This window comes from Mytilus californianus, unplaced genomic scaffold (genome assembly GCF_021869535.1).
Source record: "Mytilus californianus isolate M0D057914Y unplaced genomic scaffold, xbMytCali1.0.p SCAF_11, whole genome shotgun sequence".
Taxonomy (NCBI): domain Eukaryota; kingdom Metazoa; phylum Mollusca; class Bivalvia; order Mytilida; family Mytilidae; genus Mytilus; species Mytilus californianus.
Window position 1 is genome coordinate 19658119 of NW_026262593.1, and position 20886 is coordinate 19679004.

At 31.3% G+C, this 20886-nt stretch overlaps 1 protein-coding gene across 4 annotated transcripts in view; it reads left to right on the top strand.

Annotated features, from left to right (window-relative positions):
- The window catches only part of LOC127720692 (uncharacterized), a 41998-nt gene that overhangs the window by 5510 nt on the left and 15602 nt on the right, over window positions 1-20886 (top strand). For 3 of the 4 annotated variants that reach the window (XM_052227411.1, XM_052227410.1, XM_052227413.1), the window contains exons 2-6: window positions 586-689; window positions 13803-14527; window positions 17279-17368; window positions 17920-18222; window positions 20127-20861. In XM_052227411.1, coding sequence (XP_052083371.1) covers window positions 13807-14527; window positions 17279-17368; window positions 17920-18222; window positions 20127-20861 — 1849 coding nt within the window. In that variant the 5' untranslated portion in view covers window positions 586-689; window positions 13803-13806. The remainder of the gene's footprint in view (window positions 1-585; window positions 690-13802; window positions 14528-17278; window positions 17369-17919; window positions 18223-20126; window positions 20862-20886) is intronic. The other variant, XM_052227412.1, reaches the window with a different exon arrangement.

Genomic DNA, 20886 nt, shown 5'->3' on the forward strand with positions numbered 1-20886 from the left:
CTAAAGTTTAAAAGCCAAGGATGTATAAATACGTGTGGAGCTATATGACCAAAAGGGACTTAAAAGGAATAGTAAAATTCCCATAGTATGATCAACTGTGCCTGACGGAAAAGTAGTATCAATTATTCATATTTGATAGTGTAGTAAACACATCCGATTACTTTGACAAAAATGAATATCATATTCTGCAAAAATTCAACTTTTCCAACGAAATTTTTTAACAAGTAAGAATGGTTTTAATTTAACTATGAAGTAAAGAAAATACTCTATATTCCATTAATGTTCTTTCTATAAATACGAGCAAAGTAGATTCGTTTTGACTTCAGAAACCTTTATCGCTTCATCACCCATTTTTGGCAAGAATAACGTATCTATCGATGATTCTCAGAATACTCTTGAAAAAAATACGAGTTTGTATTTTTGCCAAGTTTTATCATGTCAGTTGATTTATGGAAGCGTGGAACTTTAAACGAAATATACTTATCTACAACACATTTGGTCTATTTAACTTTATATAAAGGTTAGATTTTTGGGAAGTCCTATTTGAGTTTCGTTTTTAATTTTATTGCGTATTTTTAATTATAGATGAGATAGTCAATGTCATCGCGGATTGGTGAAGAGATGGGTTGAAATCATGTAGGACATAACATACCAGAATTCTGATATACTAGTATTATTATTTTCTGGTGGTAAGTAACATAACATATACAAAAAGAAGTTAATTGAATGTTTTTGAAAAACTTTTTATTCATAAAAACGGAAATATTACTGTGCATGATTTGCCTACCCTAATAAGTTTTTGTTTGCTTCGCAATATTTGTTATTTTTTGGCTTGAAATTCTAGTTATATGCATTTCTGTAGAAAGAGAACGAGAAATATGACATTTAAGACAATTTTGAAGAGAATTTGTTCTGAAGTGGAAAAAATAATTTCCGCTTCAAATTGAAAAAAAAAACAAAGTGTGAAAGTCTAAATATAATTACGACCGGTGAGTAGGTTTAGTATGGTTTCCAATCATCAAATTTGAAATCTATTAGTAAAAACCTTTATCTGGTACACAATTCGAGGTCTAGCTTTCATTAGGCGTTTCGACTACATCATGACAGTAGGAAGGCCAAATCAAATACAAAGTTGATGAGCAATAAAAAACAAAACATCAGAATAGTTGTTCTAAAAAGCGACCGAGGCAATGTACGCCTGAAAGTAAAACAAATCTTAGCATTACAAATAGTTCAACATGATATAAACAGTAAAAAAAAACCAACAAAGAATCAACGTATGAATGATATTGCATGTCAACACAAAAGTGCTTACTACTGGGCTGGCGATACACTCCGAGACGAAACGTCTACCAGCAGTGTTATCGACTTCTTCAAAGATACCAGATTTATTATTTGGGACGCCAATTGCGCGTTTCGTCGTATTATTTGGAATAAATTCATGATGAAAACATCAAAATAAGCACAATAGTGTATAGCAACCACGCGATATAAAGCTGGGTAATGTAATGTAACTTTTGTTTCAATTAATTTCAATTAAACGGAATTTATCTGGCGAAAATATATCGCTTTTAAAATCTGGTGATTTTGAACCGGTTACACGTGTATTATATATACTGTAATGATATTCTTAGACTATCAATGAAATAACATTTAAAAAAATTAACATTGCAGATGCATCTGCCGAAAATGTTTTTCATTATTTTTGTTCAATTTTAACATGCGGTAATTGTAGTTCATGACATGAAATGGTCATTTTATATAAAGGAGTAGAGATTTTTTCCTTACAACATGTGAACGTGATCTAATTATCACTATTAGTATAACCTTTATAATAATAATGAAATATTAGACATGACAGAACAGTAGTCAAGTATTTAGATCCTTCTATCTACTTGTTATTTTTATTTGTTTCAGCAGTTTCCTTGATTGTATATTCCACATCTCTTTTTATTCATTTTAGCGTACTTATAGTAACCGAGGGTATCATCAGCTCAGTAGTCAGATCGGTATTGAAGTGTTAATTAATAGCATACTATTCTCTAATTCCCTGTTAATACTTTAGGAAATTATAAAGAAATAAAGGTTCAAACTTCCTTAGACAAAGTTGATATATCTGGCAATTACTTTTATGTCCATTATCGTTAAATGGTCTGGACGTTTTTTATGTACATCAATGGCATGTGCATGTTTGTGTTTGAGCGTTCCTGATGAAGGTGAATCCAGAAAAACGATCAGGACGCACGAAATGAAGTGTTTTTTTTTTTAATTTAATAAACGTAATGGAATTTGGGATCATTAATTCTCTGCAACTTCGTACTTTATTTGGCCTTTAACTTTTTTATTTAAGGGTCACTGATGAGTCTTTTGAAGACGAATAGCGCGTCTGGCGTACAAAATTATGAGCCTGGTATCTTTGATAAGCTTGTTTTGGAACAGTCACAGATTGTTACAAGATTTTGTATTCGGTTTTAAAAAATTTTGCGTTTATTTTCTGAAACATATTTGAATGAATGTTTTTAATATAAATGTACATTCGTATATAAAAAGTGTTCTTAAAATTGTCTTAGAAACTAATCGAAGATACCAGATTAAATTCATAAAATCTCTATAACCAATCTGCAGATTAAAAAAAATGATATGTTGTTTTTACACCAATTTCCTTTTGATTGAACTATTATTGAAATAATCATTTTTTTGAGACCGATGAAAATAGGAAAGTTTTTTGTTTCTGAATCCGGTTTTAAATGTATTACGGAAACTTTGTTACGCTTATTTCGGCTCTTTGTGGTATTTTCCTCACCAAAACACAACTTTGGCTGACGTATACTCAGAAAACGAAGTCAATTATCCTGTACATATTACATTATTATAACGAAAATTTATCTGGCAACAACAGATTTTTTTTTATAGAAAAATCTATGGACAAGAAATTAAGATTTCATTGCTTGATTCGATCCACAACGTGGGTATGGGCATAGGTCAGAATACAAGGTTTAGTGTAAGTACCATTGTACGTATATTTGTCACAATAACAATTGTGTGTCCTGTATTTTGACATGGTAAAAGGCATGGAGCCAAATAATTTACGTCTATTGTATGGTATGAATGGGACGAACTGACATTTCAATTCTCAAGTCTATATAGGTATGTTCGGAGCTAATATTCCTACATAGATGGCAACATAGAATTGTAATATGCGCGATACAGGATTATTTCCGATCGCTAAAAATGAAAAAAAAAATAACGTCAATATATAGTCACATTAATAAAGAATTGATTATTTTCAATTTGCAATCGGGAATTACCGTTAATGACACGAAAAAACAACATAAAAAAGATCGGGAATGCCTAAAAAATTAAATAAGTATAGATTTGGTACACAGTTGCAGAATTAAAATCAGGTAGTTCAAATGTTTTAGGTGAAACAGTTCTAGCAATAAAAATGAAACTGTAATTTTGGTTATTCTGTTTGATACAACGGGTTTTCAGAAGAAATGATCAGTCAACTATAACCCAAAAACACCCGGAATGCCTCAAAGAAATTAAAATAAATAAAGATCTGGAAAACAATTTTATAATTAAATCCGGTTGCTGATATTAATAGAAAATAAATTTGACTATTGTCATTTTTGTATTTCTGTTTGGTACAACATGATTAAAAAAAAGAAGAATTGGTCAGTCCAATTGAGTAAAACTATTCAATAAGCAGTAGACAAGAAATTATCAGCAAGGAACAAAAGTACTTTAGAATACATTAAATATTTAAATTTTGATTCTATATAATCAAAAATACACAAATATGATAGCATGAGACTTTTCTGCATTATTGGAATATGCAACATTGCTAAATTTTGATTCAAATCAAATCAAGTCAAATAACTTTTATTTTGCAATGCAAAACAAAAAAATAGAATAAAAACTACTATGGAAAAATCAATCATTATTACTGCAGAGAAGTAAACAATAAAATGATAGTTTGCGAATACAACAACTAACACCCGAATCCTCCGAAAAAAAACCCTTCAGACATACAAACAAAGACAACCAACAAGGTACAAAGAAAATTTTCGAACGATAACTTGAAGGAAAATAAGAAGATTTCAAAGGGAGTTATATAAAAAAAAGTTATACTAAATGACAGACAACAACGTTCCTAACGAAAAAAAAGACATTATAACCCGAACAACAAACCTTATTCTTACATCAAAATGCACTGATTTTTTAAGAAGAATGACCCATCTAACGTGTTCTTATTTTGTGCTGTTCCAGGTTAGGGAAAATTTTCTTTTTCTTTTCCAAGCCAGGAGCTTGTAGTCCAGTTGATGTCATCGGTTGTCGTGATAACTGTTTTTCGTTTAGTGTTATTACTTAAATCAGGCCATTAGTTTCCCCTTTTTAGCTCACCTGGACTTTTCTCATCACTTGGTGTCCGTCGTCCGTCGTCGTCCGTCGTCCGTTAACTTTTACAAAAATCTTCTCCTCTGAAACTACTGAACCAAATTTAACAAAACTTTGCCACAAACATCATTGGGGTATCTAATTTAAAAAAATGTGTCCGATGACCCCGCCTGCCAACCAAGATGGCCGACATGGCTAAAAATAGAACATAGGGGTAAAATGCAAGTTTTGTCTCTTATTTTGAAAACCGTGTTAAATAGAGAAAATCTGACATGAGCAAAAATGTTCAGAATGTTGAGCTCTACCAATTGTCGATATACGCCAAAACTGTCAGACGACTTCTTATAGGAGTTATTCGGTTTAAATGACAAAATTTTACCATTTTTTTCATTTTTGCCTATTATCTTGAAAACTATAATAGATAGAGAGAAACTTTAAATTGCAAAAATGATCAGCAAGACAAGATTGAAAAATAAGTTTTGCATCTTCGAAATCGTCAAACGTCTCCTTATTAGAGTTATTGCCCTTTGATGACGATTTTTATCATTTTTTTTTGCGTTTTTCCTTTAAAGTTATAATAGATAAATAGACACTTTAAATCACAAAAAAATATCAGCAAGGCAAGATCTACAAACAAGTAAAATTTTGCTGATATACCTAGTAGACTGTCACTCTTTATAGGAATGCTTGTCCTTAAATTTTTAGGGTTTTTTTAAACTCTTTTATGTTTTGAGCAAAAACTAAAGAAGATAGGGAGAAACTAAACAGACTAAATGATAGCAATACAAGATCAACAAAACAGAGATTTTTGTCATGAATTCTATTCTCGTCTACAATGTTGGAGAGTGTCCTTTGTTGAATATGCACATAGACCAAGGTGACCGACATAGGCTCTTTAGAGCCTCTAGTTACTGTTTTAAATTTTGTTTCCAGTTGCTTTAAATAGCTTACTTTACGATATGGGTTTTGCTCATATTGGCAGGCCGCACGTCGACCTATAGTTTACATTCTTGTCCTTTGGTCTTTAGTGGGTATAGGTTTTAATAGTAATTATGCAAATGATCTTCTTGTTTTATATATATTGTAATAAAACTTTTTCTTATGTATAGGTTACGTATAATAATTATGTTAATGCTACTTCAAAAGTTTAATGTATAATATAATCTTTATTCTAACGTATATTGTCGCTCGTTTTATTTCTCTGTTGTTAACTGTAACAAATATAAACGTGTTTTTCTGGGTTTTTTTTAAAGATTTAAACTTTGAAAAAAAAACAAATAGGGAGCTCTTTAATTGACTAGTTGTACTTCATCTCGCTTATTGTATGAAATTGATTTCTTTAATATCTTAAAAACATTTTCAATAATTCATTTCAAAACTAAATATTTCAAATTATTAATTATTTACAACATTTACATACATGTATAGATAAATACATATATATATATATTTAACATTGTAGGGCTTTTGAGCCGAATAAGATATATATATATATATATATATATTACTGACAAAATAACGATAACAGATTTGTAAAAGCTGTTCATGTACAAAGTAAATGTAATTCTTATAATTCTGCACCCTCTATCAACTATCGTTTATATATTAAAGACATAACATATTATATATTATTAAAATACAAATAAAACACATTTTAAATTGGCATGTTTGTATAGAAGTATAAGACCATATAACGCTAGAGAATAACATTTTTGAGTTCGTGCCAACTTGATAAATATTTTTCTTAATATAAGCTCTCCAATGCACTATAATTTGTGGATTTCCAATGAGAAAGAGATAAAAATAGAACATTTAACTAGAAAATCATTATTGAAACGTTTTCATACAACCAATGAAAATAAAAAAAAGTTATGTGGGTTTTAATCTATGGGACAACACCACAACGACTACAAAAACTATGACGAGGTAAACACTATGTCTGTAACAATAAGAAAATTGTCTACACAATATGCCAACAAATTATTTGATAATTATGTCACAAGTATTGAATGAATTGGACAGAGACTTTCAAAACCTTATTGCCCTCTGACCAAAAACAAAAGGCATAACTTTCTACAACTACTGTTGCATGCAACCGGTTAGTCTATTAAGCCATATAGAAATATTTGAAGGTCTTTGTTAAATTAATTTGTATAATAATTGATATTACTTAAACAAATAGCAGTAGTTTATTAATGTTCAAATCTCGTTAAACGATTTGGAAGAGACAAATCAACGTAACAAACGGAAATTTAGGGAATCTCATGAACTCCAAAAGAAGCAAGACCGTGGACGTCGACGGGGTAAGCATTTCCTGCTATGTATGCATCACCAGCCATAATAATTCACTCTCAGTAAAAGAGAGGCGGAAGATACCAAAAGGACATAAAAACTTATAAGTCGAAACAAACTGACAATGCCATGGCAAAAAATAGAAACGATCTGTAAAAATATCACTATTGGGAATTGTACACAATCGGTAAACAAATACCACAGAACAGTAAAATTTGCCAGGGTGAAATTCTACAAGGCCATTTTGCACCTTTCTACTGCTATCACAACTACAGATTGGTCCATACATTAAATACGAATTCGAAGACTCAATGATTGTTTTTATACCACTCATATGGAAAATCTAAAAACAACAACTCAAAGTTCTGAGACAGCGAATGCTGAGTAATATTATGTAAAAAGTATTTTTCATGGAATGGATAAGCAGTTGATAATTACATTTAAAACATCTAGAACAAATCAACACAAAAGACAAAAATTAAAAGGTGCTCATGTTAATATGTTGCTAAAGTTTTGTTACCAACAGGTGTGATAGGAAACAAATATTTGATATTCACTCAACTACCTTGAGGATTTTAGTTCTCATACAGATCCATATTCACCAAAAATAAAAACATTTAAAATACAGCTGATTAGAGCTGGACAATAATTTACAATGGTTAAAATACGTTATAATCAGTTTTTGTGGCACGTTGGTATAGAAATACTAGACCATATAAGTCTATAGATTAATATTTTTGAGTTCATGCCAAAATGATAAAGAGTTTTCCTACTTTTAGCAATAAAAATATTTCGAATTTGTAAAATCTGTTTGAACATTAATGAAAGGGTGCTCGAAATTTTCAAAAATGAAAAACCACCCCAGGTAGATAGAATGAATTATTTTCAAAACGTCATAAAATACAATCCATTTAAAATACCAAAGGCATGGCTATTTAACGGATCAAAAAAAATTTAAGATACTATCTGTTCAAAATAATGCAAACTTAAATTATAATAAGTATCATTACTTCCTTTTTGACATGTCATTTTTAAAAACTGTTTCTTACTTATGATGACATAAATATGTTTTGTAAATGTATATGAAGTATTTTTCGGTGTATGCATACAAGTTTGACAATTACTTTATCTTGTTGAATAGTTTTTGATTTGTCAGAAAATAACAAAACGAAATATTCTGATTCAAATGGTTCTGATAGATTATATCCTTCACGTGGTAGCCATTTTTTTTCCGCTAGGACGTTTTATTACATAATAAAGATATTTGGATAAATCTTTACCCTTAAAAACGAAAGGAGAAATATCCTCACTTTATTTCACAAGTGTAGTAATTTTCAAATAATCACAGTGCGAATATTTTCTTAAGTTCATAGCAGCTACACACCTTAATGTGTTTAGTTCCGAAACATTATGGTATATATTTCTAAACATAAATCTACCAATAAAAGAGCCAAATTTCTATGGAAAATAAAGATATCTTTTTCTTTTTCTACACAAGATGTTCGCACGAAAATCGTATCATTTGTGATTATCTCATCTGACTGAATGCCAGTATGATAATTTACTATCGCTTGGCATCCGCTGTCTGTAAACATTTTTTTTAAATATCATCCGAAACTAGGGATTTCAACTGAAAAGTTTTCACATCATTGATCTTTTCAGTATCTTGATAAAACTTTTGTCTGTTTATTTTATACCTGTCCACCAACGAGCAATGCCTTCATAAAAAAAAATATTTAAGTGTAAAATACAGGTAATTGTCTAATATCGGGAAAATCAATATATATATACAATTCATTTTGAAACTGAAATGTTCAGAATTTTAAGATCGATCCTTACATGACGATTTTGAGTCAATTTTAGCATTTTGCCTTTCCCTTTGAAAACTATGACAGATGGGCAGAACTTATCTCGTGCAAATTATCTGCAATATGATATTTACACAAGAAACACATCGACATAAAATGTAAAAAGTAAAAATGATCAGTAAAACGAAATCAACGAAAATGTTAAATGACGATTTTTGACACAACTAAGCGTTTTGCCTTCTTTTTTGAAACTATCAGAAATAGACAGAAACACAAAAAATAACTATAAGAACTGAAACCATGTATTCACTACTGATTGGATGTATTGCTATTAAATGACGATTTTTGATCAATTTTAGCATTTTGCCATTCATCTAGAGAACTATTTGTAAGATAGACAGATAAAACTTTGAATTATTCTCTGACATGACATCATCTACATAGCGGAATGTCAAAATTAAAGATTAAAGGAAGTTTCTTTATGATGTCAGAAAGAAGAGTGGCACAGTTGATTGTCGATAGTCTGAAAAAACGCGTCTTCTAAACGTTACAAAGGTAGAGGAATAATTGTGTAAAGGGTAGATAATTCATTGGCGGATCCAGGATTTTCAAACTAGTAATAACATAAACGGTACCCGATGCACATTTTGACAATAATGTTTCTTCAGTGATGCTTTAGGCCAAACTATTTGAATATCCAAAATGTAATACAATGTTGAAGAGCAGATCAAACCATTAAACACATAAAGTATAGCCAAATCCGGACAAGGAATCAGAGCTTTGCAGGAGGGCGATACACTCCTTAATTTAAAATTATTTCATAATTTGATAACAGCAAGTTTTAATCAAACAATATCCGTGTTTTCATGCCAGTATCGAAGTACTTGCTACTGGGCTGGTGATATCCTCGGGGACTAACAGTCAAACAGCAGAGGTATAGACCCAGTGGTAGTAAAAACATAAAAGGTGCAAGTTTTAATGCACCAGATGCGCATTTAGACAATTAAGGTCTCTTCAGTAATGCTCGAGGCCAAAAGATTTGAAAATCCAAAATCTAATACAAATATTGAAGAACGGATCAAACCAAAAAGGGCATAGAGTAAAGCCAAATCCGGACAAGGAATCAGAGCTTTGCACGAAAGGGGGGGGGAGGGGTATATTCCTTAATTTATAATTATTTCACAAACCTTCTGCCCCATGGTATGACCTTTATATATCTAATTTGAAACGCATGTGCATATTTACATAATACGTTATTCGTAAGCAGGGAGTCTTACGCAAAAACACCTACAGAAGAATTACTAAGAAGAATTCAAAATCAATGTTTACGTTCACAATCACGAATTGGCTCTGACCAATGTGATGTGTCTCAATCTAAGATAGAAGATTTCGCAGTTAAGACACTAGAAAATTCGTGTGATCTGTGAATTTACCGATTTTCTTTTCTAATTACTGCTATTACCAAACTTGAATTATTTTGCCTAGTCTGGAATTATTTTGTAGAATCTATAGCTGGAGTTTAGTACATGTTAAATGGAAACATTAACTTTAAATCCAAGCAAAACCGGTTAAAAGCTATACACATAAGTAAGCTGAAAATGCAGGAAATATATTATAAAAACAACGTATTGACTGCTTAGTGTGTGAAATTTTTCTATTTAAATATTGTGGTGATTTCAATGCTTAACATTTACGAGCTGAAATTTTAATCATCCTATTTAATTAACCAATCAACAATAAGAGCATTTTATAACTTAGTGCAACCCTATTTGTACATTTCAATATTTTTGTAGAAAGGGGATTCTATTTCTATTCAAAGAAGTTACATAATATAACTAGCTACCGCAATGGATCCTCTGGTGTACAAGCCGTTTGAATAGTTCTAATCAGAATACAAAATAAAAGCTAATCAACACAGCAGTGCATTTTTCAGAATGTTTGAATTCTTATTTTTATTATTAGTTCTTGTATTTTGATTTCCAGATTAACAAACAGTATTAGAGTTATTGATTTTTACATTTCTGTCAGTATTAAAGTTATTGATTATTGATTTCAATACTATCAAGTATTAGTCAGCTATGGAATGAAAGTCGAATACAAGTATACCGTTTTGGTGTATTTGAAACGCATTTTTGAATTGACAAAGTTTGCCTACTATTGTGTTTGCTTTTTCCACAGTAGATCTCTAAACTACACAGAGAGAAAAACAAATATAGACAGTTTCCAATCTTTCAAAAGACAAAAAGAAAAAGCAGCTTGCAAGGTTCTTTAGTTTTACTTTCAGATATATTGATGATGTTCTGTCACTCAATAACTAACATTTCAGTGAGTGCTTTTGTCCCATATATAATAGTGAACTTAAGATTAAGGATGCTACTGAAAGTAGAAGGCCTGCTTTGTATCTTGATCTTTTCCTCGACATTTACACAGATCGACAACTTCAAACTAGACTCAATGACGATGATTTTTATACTTTCAAATTGTCAACTTCTCATTTTTCAGTAGTAATATACCATATGCCACATCGTATGGCTTATCTCAATTGATACATTGCGCTCGTGATTGTTGACGCTACACGGACTTAACGGCATGTGCTCCTGACACAACAACTGCTCCAACAAAGTTATTAAGGAGAACGACTGAAATCGACACTACATAAATTTAACAATTTATAGCCGACTGTGTACTATTCTTGATTGTGACTATTTGACCAATTGTGTCGATTCGCATGGCGGTTGATTCATGCATAACAGGAGACGCTCACCGACGACTCATTCGATCTCGCTCCTTTTTGGGGTTATGTTTTAATCATGCAATTTTGTTTGTTTTTTTACATTAATTTGTATCTTCTAAATGGATTTGTGTGATTTGAACAATGGTAAACTACTGTTGCCTCTAATTAATGGTAGCTTATATATCGTATTCATTATCTTTTTTCATTTCAGCTAACCTGATACGATACATTAATAACGTTTACTTTATTGAGTTACATTCCAACCGTTATTCATGTCATAACTTCTTGTAAGAGGGATTAAATACTTGTCCTCCAAAACACCATTAATATTCAACAAAAATGTTCAAAATTTTAACATGGAACATGCATTTTTAAAATGAGGGCAGATTATTCAAAGAATTATTAAATTTCGCCATTTGTTAATATGTCTGTCCCAATGTAGGAACCTCTTTGGTGGATGTCTTCAATTAAATAGCTCAGAGTTTTTATGTTTCTTTAAAGAATTGGCTATCCATGTTTTTCAAATATGTGGTCTCGTGTAGCTCACCTTGAGTGTGGACTAACTGGATTATTTTAACTGAGCTTGTAGGACGTGCACAAAACAGGTGTAATATTTATATTTCACTAGCATGTTTACAGGTTTTTGTCCTAAATATCACAAAACATCCTCTCCTGAATTTAAAATTGTCAATCATGACAACGTAATTTGCCTTTGGTTGAGGAAGTGAGTTTTGTAGGAGTAGGAATGTGAATCTTAAAGGAGTCAATGAATTTCGTGAAAATGATTTTGATATCAATGTCATAAATTTGTGGTATTGAATATCTCAGCACTTTATAACATGATTAATCTATACGAGACGTTGCTTGCATGACACTATTGTGAGAAAAGTAATAGCAATTAAAAATGTGACTCTTACATTACTTACCAATAAATGCATGATTTAGCATTTATTAAGAATGTTTTTGCGTTTATATGATAATAAGTAGTTAAATACAAGTGACAATAAAAATCATGTTAAATAAATGAAGAAAAGATGAAACAAGAACAAACAACAGTCCACAAAACATTACACAGACCGAGGTGAAAAATTCAATGCTCCGGAAAGGTAAGCAAATGAAACGTGTCGTGATGTTGATGACAAGTGAAAACCCAGTGATATTTCGTACTTACTCGGTATAAAGGCATGAATTAGGAACGATTGGTGGTTGTAATAGAACTTGAATGTAATGTTTAATGGAAAAGAAAGGATGAGATGTATTAATTCATGACACAAAAGCGCACCAAGCACATGCAAAAAAAACCCAAAAGCAAATGAACAGCGACTGTTTACTTCGTCTAAAAGTGATAGTAAGGCCTTCAACATGGAGCAAAACTCTCACCTCACTGCATTTACTAGCATCGTTTTAAAATGGAAGTATATTTTAGTTGTTGATCACGCATGTGTTTTTTTATGTAGTTAAGATGAAAACAACAAGATGACTTTCATATATAGCAATCTTCTATAATAATATTTTGCGGATCATCCCCGGTTTTTTGTGGGGTTCGTGTTGCTCAGTTTATAGTTTTTTATGTTGTGTTTGTGGACTGTTGTTTGTCTTTTCGTCGTTTTTCGTTTTTTTGTCATGGCGTTGTCAGTTTTCTTCGACATAAATATCCTTTGGTATCTTTCGCCTCTCTTTTGAGGATAATAAATTCATTTGAAATAATCTTACATCTCAATACTATTAATAACTAGAAGGTCAGCTTTATATCTTGATCACTTCTTCGATATTTAAACAGATGGACGACTTAGAGCTATACTCTATGACAAAAGTAATGATTTCAACTTTCCCATTTCTCAAAAGTTATATACCTTCTGCCATATCTTATGCCGTTTAGATATATCAATTGCTACTTTATGCACATGTCCATACTTTACGGAATTCCTTGGCCGGGGTATGCCTCTGACACAAAAAAGTTTCCTACAGAGTTATAAGGAAGAACGACTGAAATCGATTCTACACAAGTTATATACGGTCACCAAGACAAATTGGTTCGCTGATACGATATGTCTGTGTCTCAAATTACTAGAGACATGTTTTCGCAGTCTGAGATCTTTAGATACCACAATAGTCGTCTAATGTGTTATTTTATCAATTGTTTTCTATTTCCGATTGAGACTGATGTATTCCTATGGCGAAGGATGAATACATAGCAGGCGATGCTTACTCATGTGACGCCCGTTGGAGTTCATTCAATTCCCTCAGTTTTTGTTTGCTCTCTTGTTTTGAATCGATTTAGGAGATTGGAACATCGGTAAACTACTACCCTTTGTACCAAGTCAGGAACAAGACAGTTGTTTTCAATTCTTTCCGTTGGTTGATATAGTCGAGCGTTTGATTGTGTCAGATTTATGGACTTCCCTTCTTTTAATTTACATTGGAATTCATTATTTTTGTTAATACTTTATCAAATTTATATACATTCTCCTCAATGGCTGAGGATCTGCTTTCCTATTGTTAATATTTGTGTCCATTCTGAAAAAAAACCTATTATTATTTGAAATTATGTGAAATGCTTTTTTCAGAAACATGGCATCAAAAGATTCAAACAAGGATCCGGCATCAATAGATTCCTTCAAGGATCCGACATCAAAAGATTCCATCAAGGATCTGGCGTCAACAGATTCCATCAAGGATCCGGCATCAAAGGATTCAAACAAGGATGCGGCGTCAAAAGATTCAAACAAGGATTCGAAAGCATCAGCTGCTGAGAAAAGGAAACGATTTGCTACAATGTCAAAAATTTCAACCAACGTCTTCAAAGAAATATTGAAATATATTGCAGATAAAGCACACATTCCTTCAACTTTAGCTTATGAAATACTTGGCAATATCAAACCTGATCTTACAGACAGACAGAAAGAAACATTAAAAACTTTATTGACAGACGGATACAAGAAATGTGACACTGATCTTCTTTTTAAGATATTGCGAACAATTCTGCATTCTGAAAAGACCGATTGTGTCCGTAGTCAAGATGAACTAGGGGTCTTGGTTATCAACGACATTGAGCATATGAATTCGATAAGGAATCACATATTTCAAAGAACAAAAGAAGAAATTTCAAAAGATGAAGACAAAAACATCTTACAGGAAATACTACATGTGGTGAAACATATAGATGAGTTTTTGAACAGGAAACAACAAAATAGCTTTTGTATGAAAATTGAGAGACTTTCAAAGGGAAAAATGAGTGAAAAAGAAAAAAATGAATTTGTCAAGGCAGGACTGAAAGTAGAAGAATTAAAATGTAAGAAAAATGATATCATCAAGATTAAAATGTAGATCACATACAATTTCTTCAAATTGTAAAATTCATTTATCAATTATCTAATATAACAAATGAACGAGGCAAATGTTAAATTTTAATATGGAAGACAATGTCATTGGTGAATATAATATTTCATTAATTAGAAATTCTGAAACACTAATATCTATTTCGAGAATAACTTCTCTTGTGTATTCATATGTCCATTTTACTATCGTTTGATAAACAAAGCTGCTATTTTGCTATCCCTGTCTATTTTATGTATCCTTGTGAATTTGAGATTACGGTTCTACAGAAAATAGAAGTTCTGCTTCATATTTTGATCTTTTCCTCGGTATTGACATAGATGGACGACTTCAAACTAGAATTTATGATACGCAAGATGATTTCAACTTTCCAATTGTCAGCTTCTCAGCAGTGCTCAATCTTACGGCGTTCCCATATCTCAGTTAATACATTACGCTCGTGCATGTTCACACTATACGGAAACATTGACATTTCTGTGCTCCAATAGAGTTATGAGGACGACCGACTTAAAACTGTAGTCGCACTATCTGGGGCGTAAATAAATAGTAGACTATATAGGGTTCTGGATAGTTTTTATTATCGTGAAGCATCAAATGAAACCCTGTAATATAATATCACATTTAATAACAACGTATATAAACTAATTCTTTTAAAACATGTACTATATCAATATGATAAATTTACGTAATCTGTGTACTTACAAAAATTAACCAATTAACTGTAAAATACGTCACAGTTTATGAAATTAACAAAATGCACAATTAAACCTTATCTTATCAAAATATTACTTCCTGTGACATTCGAAACAGAATTTAACTTGTCAAAAGAGCAAAATAGAAATATAGTTTCTCATTTAGCAATAACATTATAATATACGAATTAGCCGTTAAAACTATAAACAAACAGTCTAAGCAAAATAAGCATTAATAAAGCCAATAGCGAAAAGCAGCTAACTAATAAAGCTAAGCTAAGCTAAACAAAGCAAAATAACTAAGCTAATAAAATAATAAGCAACTACAATTGAAACACTCATTCTTACCTCGTATGAGGTACAAAGGTTATGCCTCAACGTATTACTACATCATATGCAGATCTAGAACTCTGTCATAAAACCTGTATAACAAATACTAAATTATAGTTACTATGCACAGACTTTTATAGTACTTAAAATCTATTAATCTGAGACAAAAATGTTATAAAGACTCTGAAAAGTATTTATCAAGTTAACATTTTACTCATTTACTCTCGGACTCATTCTGCTCAAATATTCGCCATTTATTACGTTTATCTTTACACTTATTTATTTCCAGGCTTAAATTATGTAACTCAAATGTAAAATAATAATGTGCCTGTTATAAAAGTTACGTTAACCTTTTAAATAATTTACAACATTCATTCACCAGTCAAACGATACACATTCTTACTACGAAGTCATGCTAAAATGGAAAGTTACTCGTGCGTGAAATATTGATTAATCCGGTAATAAAATTACGATGAAAATAAGATATAGACAGAATATCTAAAGAGATAAGTAAGCAAACTGACCTGAAATAATCGTGGAATTCCTCCAATACAAATAATACAAAATATGAAACAGCAAATACAGACTAAAGAAAATATATGAAACGTCTGTTCGGTTTGAACATCAATCCACAAATAACTATAGACTTCGATAGAAATAAACCGCCAAAAGATATATAACCAATGAAATAGCAGAAAGTGTGCGGTCAAATCAAGCGTAAAACACTGACCATCAAAATAGTAGAAGTGAGTAACAATCAAGACGAAACTAGTCAATCGTCAAAGTCTGTGAATATAAAATACGAATAGTACAACTCATAATTAATTACAATCCGTAATTAATCTATTTGAAAACGAAAACACAAATATGAATTAGGAATAAAATCATCTTTATTTTAAAGTAAATTCAAATAAGAACTAAAATGCAAATTACAAAATCATATTAATATTTATTCAATCATGAATAAATACACGCTAGCACAAAACGACATTACTTAAGTGTTGCGGTCACTATCACGAATTGGTTGACCGATATGGATCGATGTCTCAACTAACTACTGACATGTTTTGAGGTCTTAAAATCTTTAAATATCAGATAAGTCTGATCTGTAATTTTATTGAGTTTGTTCTATTCCCGATTGTGACATTTTGACTAAGTGTGAATTAGCATAAGTGATGCATACATAGCAAGAGACACTTAGCCCATCGACGCAACCGGTGTCGCTCTTTTTGTCCCTCGGTTATTGTTTGTTATCTTAATTTGTCTCTTCCAAATCAATTTACGAGATTTGAACATCGGTAAACGACTGTCGCCTTTATGTGTATACAGATGATCATAAATGTCGCAGACACGTCTGAAGTTGATATAAAGCAATGCTTCCTATCGTTTTTTTAATATGCCCTTTTCAAACGGGGATAGTTAAAAATTTAGACTTGATTTATTAATTGAAATAAAATGAAACGAATGAAAATAACTGCCAAAACCACTGGTTTGTCAACAATATTTGTCACCCTCATATCGTCTCATAACTAAGTTAATGTTGACAATCACAATATTGCCGGTCTGCTATTTTTAATTCAGTTATTTTGTTCGTACTAACAATTGTAAAATTGGTGAATACAGCATACAGTAATATAATTGAATTTTGTAAAGATTCTTTGGCATTTAAATTTTTGCTTTTGTAGTATTGCAGACAGTGGTGGAAGATAACGTTACAATTCGCCTTTATGGTGGAAATAAACTTAACACTTACATTGACAAAGATGAGCATTCAGGTATACTAATCATTTATGATTTCATTAAATACCAACTAGACTAATTGTTCAATATAAGAGAGGATTATTGGAATCAAAGGAACTTTTTCAGTTCGCGGGTTTTGCGCTAAGTTGATAAATTAGTATTTGTGTTTTACGAGAAAGAATAAACATTAGATGTGTTATTTTTTCTTGGTGGTTTCTAATTCGATATTGTGTTAAAGTATACCTGCTGTAATCAAATATTATTTGATTTGGGACCATAATTGATAGCATTTTGTTTCCTTTAAAGTCCTCATTAGAAACATGCAATTATAAATGTCTGGTGCAGGTGGGTATATGGTGGTTTTATAAAAAGAAGCACAATTATTAGATTTCGAATTGTAATACACATGACACAAGGACTTAGCAAAAATAATCTTCAATACTCCATAACAAAGAGACAGCAGTACATCAGCTAAAAGAAATCTTCAACATAGAGAATTCTTGAAAAAGGATGGCTATAAAGAAAAAATCCCAGCGCGATAAGAGTAACAAGTTTATATATATTTTGTATATATTTTCAATTGCAGATTTCAGGAACATCAGCTTAGCAGCGAAGATAATTGGCTTGAAAAAAGAAAAAAGTTACAAAATTTCCGAGTATATTCAAGAGATTTGCCATGATATCAACGATGAATACCAGGAAGCAATAAAAGAGGATCACGCTTTGCGCATTGGTGATGTTCAAAAGAAAAATTGCATTGTCAATGCAATAGAGATAATTTTAAAACGGGTTTTGGTCAAATTCATAAATTACTGGAATTTGGCAACAGAAGAAAGCAAACGTATGGCATATGTAGATGTTCTACTTTTCCCGGAAGAGATTTTAGAAGGTATTTCACACTCATAATATAAGTTTACAATACTTAGCAAATATTAAACAAATTTATGTCTAATTATGATAAAATAAATACATTTTTAAAAGAAGGTTTGCATAAAATGAGATGCATGTAGTCGCACCCAGTTTTGCTCCGTTTTAAAAGCATGATATTGTCAACTTGACATTACAGTTATTTGTTCAAAAGTAACTTATTTATCAATATGTTTCATATGGTTTATTTTTTGTATTGTATTAACTTCTTTATATCCCATGAATGTGTCTCTTCGACTTACAGGTTTTGATCCGTTTGGTATCTTCTATCTCTTACAAAAACATAAACAAGAGTTGTACCTTACTTGATTTCAGTTGTGAAGAGCGTGTTGATTAATTAGAAATGTAATAAAGATAAGAGTTGTTTTTCTGGACATTAACCTCAAAGGATAATTTAAATAAATACTATATGGTTATTGTTAACTGGGATAAGAAGATATAAGTTCAATCAATTCTATTACTTCCAGATTTGATTTGATTTTAGATTTCCATTTTACCAATTTTGAAAGAATATCTTCAACAAGAAAAATATGAGTGTTTAAAAAAACTAAAAGCTCGTATTGGAGCGTAAAAAAAAAAAAAAGAGAATAAGGAACTAAAATTAATCAAGTATCCCAAATTTAACACTCACTTCAATTAAAAAAACTTAATTCTTTCAACAAATTTTAGCAAATAAAGGAAAAGTCAAAAATTGCTTCCTTCGTTTTAAACCTCCAGAAACGGAATTGAATTTGTTTAATATGCGCAGAACAGTACAGATTGAGAAATGTTTCCTTTTTTGTAACAGAAGATAATCCTGAATAAATCCGTAACAATCTTTTAGTCGTTGTACAAAATCATTAATCAGTGGGGTCCCCAAGATTTCCATACCAAAATTTCATATTAGAAATATATATAATATATGCTAATCCATACATCTTGGACTTATCAAGAAGACTATTGAGATGTTGAGATTAACGTCGTTATGGGGGATATCGTCTGATTTTCAACTTTTGATATTTAACCTTTGTATCTCTTCTGCTGTCTCTCTTGCCAAGAGTTTACGCGAATATCTTTTCTGTTTATCTGATTTTATAAAAGAAATTTATACATTGTACTAAATTAACGGATGGAATATCACTGAGGAAAACGTTTTTAAAACACAGCAAGTGTAAAAGAAAAGAAATTGCATAAAACACTGAACAAAGATTACCAAAAAATGTACTTTATTCTTTTTTTTTTATTTTGAAACTGATTACTTCATCGGGATACGCTGATTCAGTGCAAATGAAAACTATTTTCACTTTTTCCAAAAAACGGTTAGTTGGCAGGTCAGTTGTTGACGTTATTTCATCCATCGGGATTTTCTCGTTCCTTTAACAACTTTCCAATAGTCGCTTCATATGGAACACATTTCTCCTAGTTAAAACGATAATTTCAAAGCTCGCGTTTCCTTTCACGATTTTTGATAGCGTGTTGCTCTCTACAAGCAAGCTATGGAAATAGGTTCTTAGTGGTTAAGTTGAAGTAATCGAAAGTTTTAACGACGCAATCATGACTTGGTGAACTGATACGGATTATCAATGGTACAAATTGTCATGGACATTTTCAATTTCTAGTTCGTGTTGGTCAATCTTTAGTTTCATGTGTAGCTTTGTGAGGTATGTTGTATGTCTAATCGTTTCTTTTCTCTTGTTCATGGTATTGTCCATTCTTCTTCGACATACAATTTTGTTTATTCCCTTGGTATTCTGTTTCTTTTTCTATACACGACTACTGTTAAAAATCTAGATCTGGACAAAATTTGCTAAATTTTTTAAACTATATAACAGATATATTTAACTTTATTGTATATCTCGTAACATTTTTACATCATGTTTTTCAAAGAGCTTTCCAGTGAACAAAATGGTCTTGGGCTGAAGTTAAATCTCGAGATGAACACTACTGGAAGTATTACAGACAATAGTAATATATGTGCTTTGTCTGTTGAATTTAGCGACAAGGAAGATAATGAAACTACAGAAAACGCAATGTTTGACATACGTCTTACCTCGTCAATTGAAGTTTTTGATACGATCGAAATGATGAACAGAAAACGTTATTCTAGATTGTCGTTCGTTGCAACCGATGTGTTCACAGATATTTTGAGGAATGTCGCTACTGAAACTCAAATCCATCCAACTGAAGCATACGAGATAATAGAAAAATTGAAAATTCATCTCACCTACAATAAGGAAGAAAAAGAAACTTTATTGACTGATGGGTACAGGAAATGCGGTTTCGTACTTCTTTGCAAAATTCTTCAGGAATCTTTGCATCCCGGGAAACCATGTCAAGGACATGCAGCATATAGATCAAATATATCAGTTCGAGGGGACGTTGAACGTTTGATGCTAATTCGGAATCATGTGTTCCATCGAGCTAATGCGCAAATATCAGAAGAGGAAGACTCCGATATTCAGAAAGAAATTCTAGAGGTAGTAAAACGGTTAGACGTTTTTTTTAATAGGAAAGAAGGAAAAGCTTATTCTCAGAAAATAGTTGCACTTCTAGAGATGAAGATGTGCAAGTTATTAGAGGAAAGATATTCCAATGAGGGAATAAAAATAGAAGAATTGAAATGTAAGTGAAATCTTATTCAATATGT